Source organism: Mus pahari, chromosome 5 (assembly GCF_900095145.1).
Source record: "Mus pahari chromosome 5, PAHARI_EIJ_v1.1, whole genome shotgun sequence".
Taxonomy (NCBI): Eukaryota; Metazoa; Chordata; class Mammalia; order Rodentia; family Muridae; genus Mus; species Mus pahari.
This window is the reverse complement of record NC_034594.1, coordinates 133,833,895-133,841,157: the sequence shown is the minus strand read 5'-3', so window position 1 is coordinate 133,841,157 and position 7,263 is coordinate 133,833,895. Positions and strand designations below refer to the sequence as shown.

The 7,263-nt window shown below is 38.6% G+C and overlaps 1 protein-coding gene across 1 annotated transcript in view; it reads right to left on the bottom strand.

Annotated features, from left to right (window-relative positions):
- Positions 1-362: 362 nt before the first annotated feature.
- The window catches only part of Rc3h1 (ring finger and CCCH-type domains 1), a 61,152-nt gene continuing 54,251 nt past the window's right edge, over positions 363-7,263 (bottom strand). Inside the window, exons 15-20 of the mRNA XM_021198107.2 lie at positions 6,229-6,442; positions 5,314-5,404; positions 5,043-5,175; positions 3,772-3,942; positions 3,084-3,199; positions 363-1,375 (exon numbers count right to left, since the gene is read on the bottom strand). Coding sequence (XP_021053766.1) covers positions 1,225-1,375; positions 3,084-3,199; positions 3,772-3,942; positions 5,043-5,175; positions 5,314-5,404; positions 6,229-6,442 — 876 coding nt within the window. The 3' untranslated portion in view covers positions 363-1,224. The remainder of the gene's footprint in view (positions 1,376-3,083; positions 3,200-3,771; positions 3,943-5,042; positions 5,176-5,313; positions 5,405-6,228; positions 6,443-7,263) is intronic.

Sequence of the window (7,263 nt, the reverse complement as noted above, 5' to 3'; positions counted from 1 at the left end):
CCAGTGTTCTTCTGCTGAACCCGTTCCCAGTTTTAGAATACGGTTCACTGTCCTGGTTTTTCCATTCTAGGGTTTCAAGACAAGTTTAATTTGTAAACACAGCTTGAATTTTCCAACATGAGCTCAACATAGGAGAACAGAAAATGCCTATTTTCACTATTAACAAGTTGAAGCTCATTTCTTTTCTTCTTATTCTGGTTTTTACCTGACTCAACATCTCGAGTCCAGGGATTACAGGAATGAGCCATTATGTCCAATTCAGAGTTCATTCTTTTTTTTTTTTTTTGGATTTTTGAGACAGGGTTTCTCTGTATAGCTCTGGCTGTCCTGGAACTCACTTTGTAGACCAGGCTGGCCTCAAACTCAGAAATCCGCCTGCCTCTGCCTCCCAAGTGCTGGGATTAAAGGCGTGTGCCACCACGCCCGGCTCAGAGTTCATTCTTAAAGTAAAATAGTCTTCATTTAAATCTAAGTAAACATTGTAAACACTAAATAGGCTTTCAGATTTTATGGAGAGAATTCAAGGAATGCTTGACACAGAAATGTGGCTCAAACAATCAACTGCATGTTGACATCTCTGAAAAGTTGAAACTAAACCATATCCTCTCAAATAAACTTTTACTGTTGTAAAAAACAAGTATCTATCCACAGAGCTAGTGATCTAGACACAGGGTTGGGGTTAAAGAATAGCTCTAATAAAATTAGTTTGCTGCACAGTTTCTAATAACCCATTCTATTACCACAGAATTCTTGGAAACGGTGCATTTTTGTCTGTTTTAGTTTACAGGGCTGTGAGAGTTGGAAAGGACTGGGAAAAAGGAATTATACACTGGGTATGTAATAATACCAAAATACAAGAAAAACCTACTTCATTAAGATCATACAATTAATCAAACAGTGTGTATATATAATATCTTCTTTTTTTTAAAGCCCCGGATCCAAGGCGTCCAAAGTTATTAAAATAAAGTTCATTCACAGAACAAAAACAAATTTAATCTGAATTGCTTGCAGATACTGCTAATTTTTTTTTCTTAAAATTAAAAAAATGCATCAATGTGAACTATGTGCAGGTTTGTTTAGTAGTGGTGTTTGTGCACATTGCCTCCGGTGCTTTTCCTGGACTTCACTGACTACTCAGAGAAAAAGTTTAGAAGTTATCCATTTTTCTATCCCTATGCCCCATGAACTGATTAGGAGCAGAAGGTAGAAGCAGGCGCCCATATTCTAGGGAGCAGAATTGGAAACAACTCCTGATCTCTGGCCATCACTGTTATCGCCTCCTCCCTCAGAGTCTTCGGACAGGTTCAAAGAGCTGGTCTTGTTTGATAGGAGGCTGAGATTCTCTTGTGTCAAGGCTGATCCATTTGGTACATCACTGTAAATTACATGAAAAAACAGTTGGAATTTATAGAAGGAGAAAAGCAATTACTCTAAATAAAATCCAATCAATAGGGCGTATTATTTAGCACTGTAGAAAAACATGAGGCTGGAGTGGAGCACATGCCTTTAGTTCAAGCAGAGGGCAGAAGCAGCTGGTCTTGATCAATTTTAGGTTAGCTTGGTTCCAGGCCAACCAAGGCTAGCTACACAATGAGACTGTCTCAACCAGCGAAAATAAAAATAACTACATAAATAGCTTCCAAATATTGATTATAACTCCTCATCCACATTGTAGCATATAGCTGATAAATTAAAACTGACAAGCTTCCTACTCTATATGTATAGGTTTTATCAGAACACAACCTGCATGTACATATTAGAAAACTGAACTAAGAGTTACAACAAACATGCATGGTAGAGACAAGCACTCGGGAGGCAGGGACAGGTGGTGCGACTCCTCCCTCCCACAGCCCCCAACATCCCAAAAGACCCATAGCTTAAAATATTTGCTGGCTGGCATTTAAGAAAAAGTGCCAACCTCCTATTTACCAAGTGTATTTTGAACCTAGGCCAGCGTATAGATTTAAAATAGCCCAAAACCAAGAGAACAGCAACAGGACAATTAAAAATTCTTTGTGTTTGTTTTTTTTGTTTTTGAGATAGGGTATTTTTACATAGTCCTGGCTATCCTGAAACTCACAATGTAGACCACTCACACAGTAAGTGCTAGGAATAAAGGCATGTGCCACCATGTCAGGCTATATTATAAATTCTTGTTCTAAGTAATGAAGAGATTAATACAGGACTAAGGATTCAAATCTACAAATATGCCAAAGAGAATAAATAAGGGTATTCAAATGAATTAAATACTGTATTATGGGAGAGATCAAATAAAAACGTGGCCGGGAATGGCCTAACCCCACCCTGTCTCAAAAGACCAACAAACCCCAATCTAACCCTATAACACTAGCAAGGCTAAGTGTTTTGTACATAACTGAAGGGGGGAATACAACCCTGGAATACAGCTTAGTGGTAAAAAATATGTGCTTATTTGTGAGGGTCTGAGCTCAATGGCCAGCATGAAAATGCAATAAAAACAGTAGCAATAAAATGGGCAGTAGGTCGGCTTTTAATCATTTTTTAAATTTTAATTTTTATAGTGAGCTATATATTATGTTTTATAAGTCAAAAGCATAAGACTACACTTAAAGCAATGAGAAGAAGGAAATGTAACCAGAAAATGTATTTGCTAGGAATTAACAGATAATTGAGCCCCAGTAAAGTGCTAAGTTTTGTGTATACATGTGTTTTGATAGTCTCACTTTGTAGCCCAGACTAACTTCAAATTCCTCTCTTCCTACCTCAGCCTCTCCAGTGCCCATAGCTATATCCTACTCCAACTCCTAAAGTAAAATTTTAATTCTAGGTTTAGTAAAAACATATTCTTCTCTCCTGCTGAGCAGTAGTGATATATGCCTTGAGTTAAAGGCCAGCCTGGTCTACAGAGTAAGTTCCAAGATAGCCAAGGCTGCACAGAGAAACCCTGTCTCGAAAAAAAAACAATGTATGTATTCATATCGTCTTCTTTTTTTAAAAAAAAAAAAATCTTTTAAGAATCAAAGCATTCACACTTTGTGTATGGTTAGATAATAGTTAGTTCTCTCTCTGGTTAAGTAGGACTATAGAAGTGTTCCTTTCTTTACCTAAATGTCAATGGAAGGTCCTCAGTGGGGATCTTGTTTTGTGGCTCAGGCTGACCATTTTCTGCTTGCTTGCTTGTACCCAGTTTGCTTTTCATGTCCACAGAACACTGGTTCTCCTTAAAAGAAGAGGAAATAAAGTCAGTCATCTGTGGTGTAATGGGTTAGACCAAATTCACACAACAGGGACTAAAAAAAAAAAAAAAAAAAAAAAAGGTCATTCCTACTTCCCTAAGAATTAACAACAAAAACCAGGTAGATGAGAGAGTATATAGAGAAGTGTAACAGTACAACCCACCTTTTCACTATCTTTTGAAAACGCTGCAAACTCGCATGAAAAAACAGTACAGACTATATCTCCATTATACAAGACCATGAAAAGGAACATTTTATTGTGTAAACATATCTTAATATTACAGAGTCCAAAAGAGCAATCACCCCACCTGCTTCCCTAATGAGTACATTAAACAGAAACTTTAAACTTCCAATTAATTCCCTTGTTTTCTCCAAAGTCTTTGACAAAGGACAAACCTAAAACAACAGGATCTAAAAGAAGAATGATACCACCAGATGACAACTCATCTTTACTAGAATCACCCTAAATATTAGTTATTCCTCCAGGTACCTGGAATCAGCTCTACAGTCACAGAGTTCATTCCGCCTTCCTCCCTTCCCCACTATCAGCACTCACCATACTCAATTCCCGGGTCCTCTTCCCAATTTCCCTTTCCACCTGATGCAGTTCCAAGCTTAGCTGCTCACTTGAGATCATTCCAGGCCATTTTGGAGGCAGCGGAGGGGGCTGTGGCTGGCTTGCCAAGGTGTTCACCTCCCTCTGTAACACCAGCCGGTTACTAACAGCCTAGTGCACAAAGCCAAGCACACACATAACTCAGCACACCTCATGCCACATAGAAAACACTTTACCCAAAGTATTTTACCACTAAACTAGCCACAAGTTAGCAGTAAAAACAACCCAACTATAAACACATTCTGTTTTAATAGCACTTGAGAAAAATGGTTTTATTTTTAAAAGATGCATTTTATTTTTAAGGGAGAGAGAGTTTTAAAAGATGTGTTTTATTTTCAAGACAGAGAGAGACAGAGACAGAGAGATGGAGTGTGTGAATGTTGGTATGTACATATTACACATAAGTGCAGATGCCAATGGATGCCAGAAGAGAGAGCTGGATCCCCAGGAGCTCAAGTTACAGGCAGTTGTAAAGCAGGAACCAAACTTGGATCCTCTGCAAGAATGGTAGACATATTTCCAGCACCAAAAATAATTTAATCTTTTTTCCTATTTCAAAGAGAAATCAATTATAAATGGGTATCTTTCTGATTGCTACTTTCTATGATGTAAATCCTATATTTTTTTTCTATAAAAACTCAGTGTTCTTGAGTCAAGATTTTTTTCCTTTTTCCTCCAGTACTATTCTCAGACAATATTCTTTTTCTATTAGTCAAGAACTAAATCTAGTTCTGAGTTCTCTGAAGAATGGATATCTATACTAACATTTAGGCAAAGGCTTTAAAATTATGTGCTGCTTTATCGTATCTCAAAAATGAGTATTTAAGGAGATTGGAGAGGTGTTCTGATGGTTAGGATCAGATACTGCTCTTGTTGAGGCCCTGGGTTCTGTTCTCAGCATATATGTCAGGAGGCCTACAACAATTGCTATAATTCCAGCTCCAGGCAGATCCTCCAACATCTGTATTCATGTGCACATACCACCCCACAAAATACATATACATGATGAAAGAAAATGAAATCCAACTTAACATTCTAGGGAGCCCTTCAAAACTAGAGCACAGAACAGGCGCAGCGCTCAACACTGTAAGCGCAGTGTAAGAGCCAATGTGGCCACACAGGAGGGTCCTGAGTCTGAAGCCATGTGGGCTACACAGTGGCACTCTACATCAAAATCCCGACACAAGGAGAGAGTATGTGTAGGTCTGTACCTCTAGTCCTCGTAGCTGGGTCTGCTGGCTGATCTGATGGTTCAGCTGCTGCAATTCTAGCCGTAATTGTTCTCTTTCAGCAGATAGAAGGGGTTTTCCATGACTGGCCACTTCTGCCATGGACATTTTCTCCCTTTGGTAAGAAAGAAAGACACCATGAGGTAAATTTTGTGTAAAGTTTTATTTTGTGAAATCACTACTGACTAGAAAACAAAGCAAGGAAAGCTAAACGTTTCAAATATTTATAACAAATGAAAAAGAATGGCTGTACCTCTCAATGAAGTGTCCCTGAGGAGGTATGTTTGCATGAGGTGAGTACGGAGAATCTCCCCAGCCACCATGAGCTCCATATGCACTGTAATCTGTAAAGGAACAGTTTATTGTGGTTTATGATGTCATTTACCAGTTTGATTCATCTAAGGCATCAAGAAGGCAGCGGCACACTGTATCTGTATCTGTAGAAAGCTATCTGCCAAAATGACAATGCTATTTGTTTCTTCCCCATTGAACCTTCAGGTTTTATATATTTTCTTTTCACTGTGTGCACATGAGTGTATGAATGTAGAGGTGAGGGTTGGTGTCAGATTATCTTCCCAAAACACTGGGATTACACACACACACCACACACACACACACACACACACACACACACACACACACACACACACACACACACACACGATGCCTAAATTTTATGTGGGGTACTGGGGATCCAAACTCAGATCTTCTTTATCCAGGCAGTCACCTCCTCAGACTCCCAAAATCTTATTTTAACAAACAATGAAGTTATTTAAGATAAAAGTCAAGAGCAACCCCCCCCCCCTTTAAGACAGGATCATTAGCCCAGAATGCCTTGAAATCTCTATGCACCCAAAGCTGAACCTGAACGTTCTGACCTGCCCACCTCATCTCTCTAGTGCTGGGATTAATGGCATGTGTCCAGTTTATGCGGTTTGGGGCACTGAATCCAGGGTTTCATATATATCAGGCATACACTCTATCAACTGAGCTACACCCTAGCCCCTCAAGCAGTCTTAATATATAGTTAATTTTAGTTTATACTCCTAAAATTGCCCAAGGTACAATTGCTTTCTTATGGGGAAAAGTTTAAAAAGTCCCTTTAAGAGTCTTAAAAGCACTGATAGAATTACATTGAGAATCATAATTACTACTCTAGGATTCTTACCGGAAATGTTAATAGATTTTGTGGGTGCTCCCTGAGGTGCTATAGCTTGCATTGGGCCAGCACCCTGATACAGTGTTTTGGATGTTCGAGAGATGGCACCAAATCGAGATACTGTTGGTCGGTCTCCAAATGGGATGAGGTCATCATCACTAGTTTCCACTGCTCTTCTCTGAAGATCCAACCTCTGGTCTCTCATTCCTTTACTTTCTATATTCTAACAAAAAGCAAAAATGAGATTATATTTAGCATAATTTCTACCAGCTCTGTAAAGGGGTTATTAATAAGAGTATAATGTTCTTATTAGTAAGAATAAGTCTTTAGTTGTCTTTGGATGTCATATAAAACCTTGGTTTTTGCTCACAGTAAGAATTATATGACAATTACAGACAGATGATAGTGGATGATAAATCAACCCATTCCTAAGTAATATGTATGAACATTAACTTGTCAGGCAAGCACTTTACCACGGAGCTACATGTCAATGCTTGAGAGGCACTGAGTTAAGACTTCTTTCATGTATCTGGAAAAACTTTGAATGGAATCCATACTAGGTTAGTAGTTTAATTTTATTTTTTCCTAATTTAAGGAAATTAACATTACTTTGGTAATGTTACTTCACTGTGATAACCCCTTCACTGTGATACCCCCTTTGAGTCTCACTATGTCAACTACCATCTCTTACATTACTATTCTATTTCAACTCATTCCGCTGAAAGACTGCCTGTGATGTAGAAGCACACACTTGCTCATTGAAGCACATCGAAAGTTTTATTTCAACTTAATTTTACCTTAATGTTGGGAACAGAGCCCAGGATCTTGCTCTATCATACTCCCAGTCTCCTTGCAGGTTTGTTTTTCATTTAATTATTCTTTCTTACTCTGGACTGTCATCTATTTGAACTAGTTTTGTCTTGAAACAGCTAGGTAAACAACACCTATGAAAACCTTTGTCTGTCTGTCCTGTCCTGTCCTCCCTCCCTTCCTTCTTTTCTCTCTCTCTCTCTCTCTCTCTCTCTCTCTCTCTCTCTCTCTCTC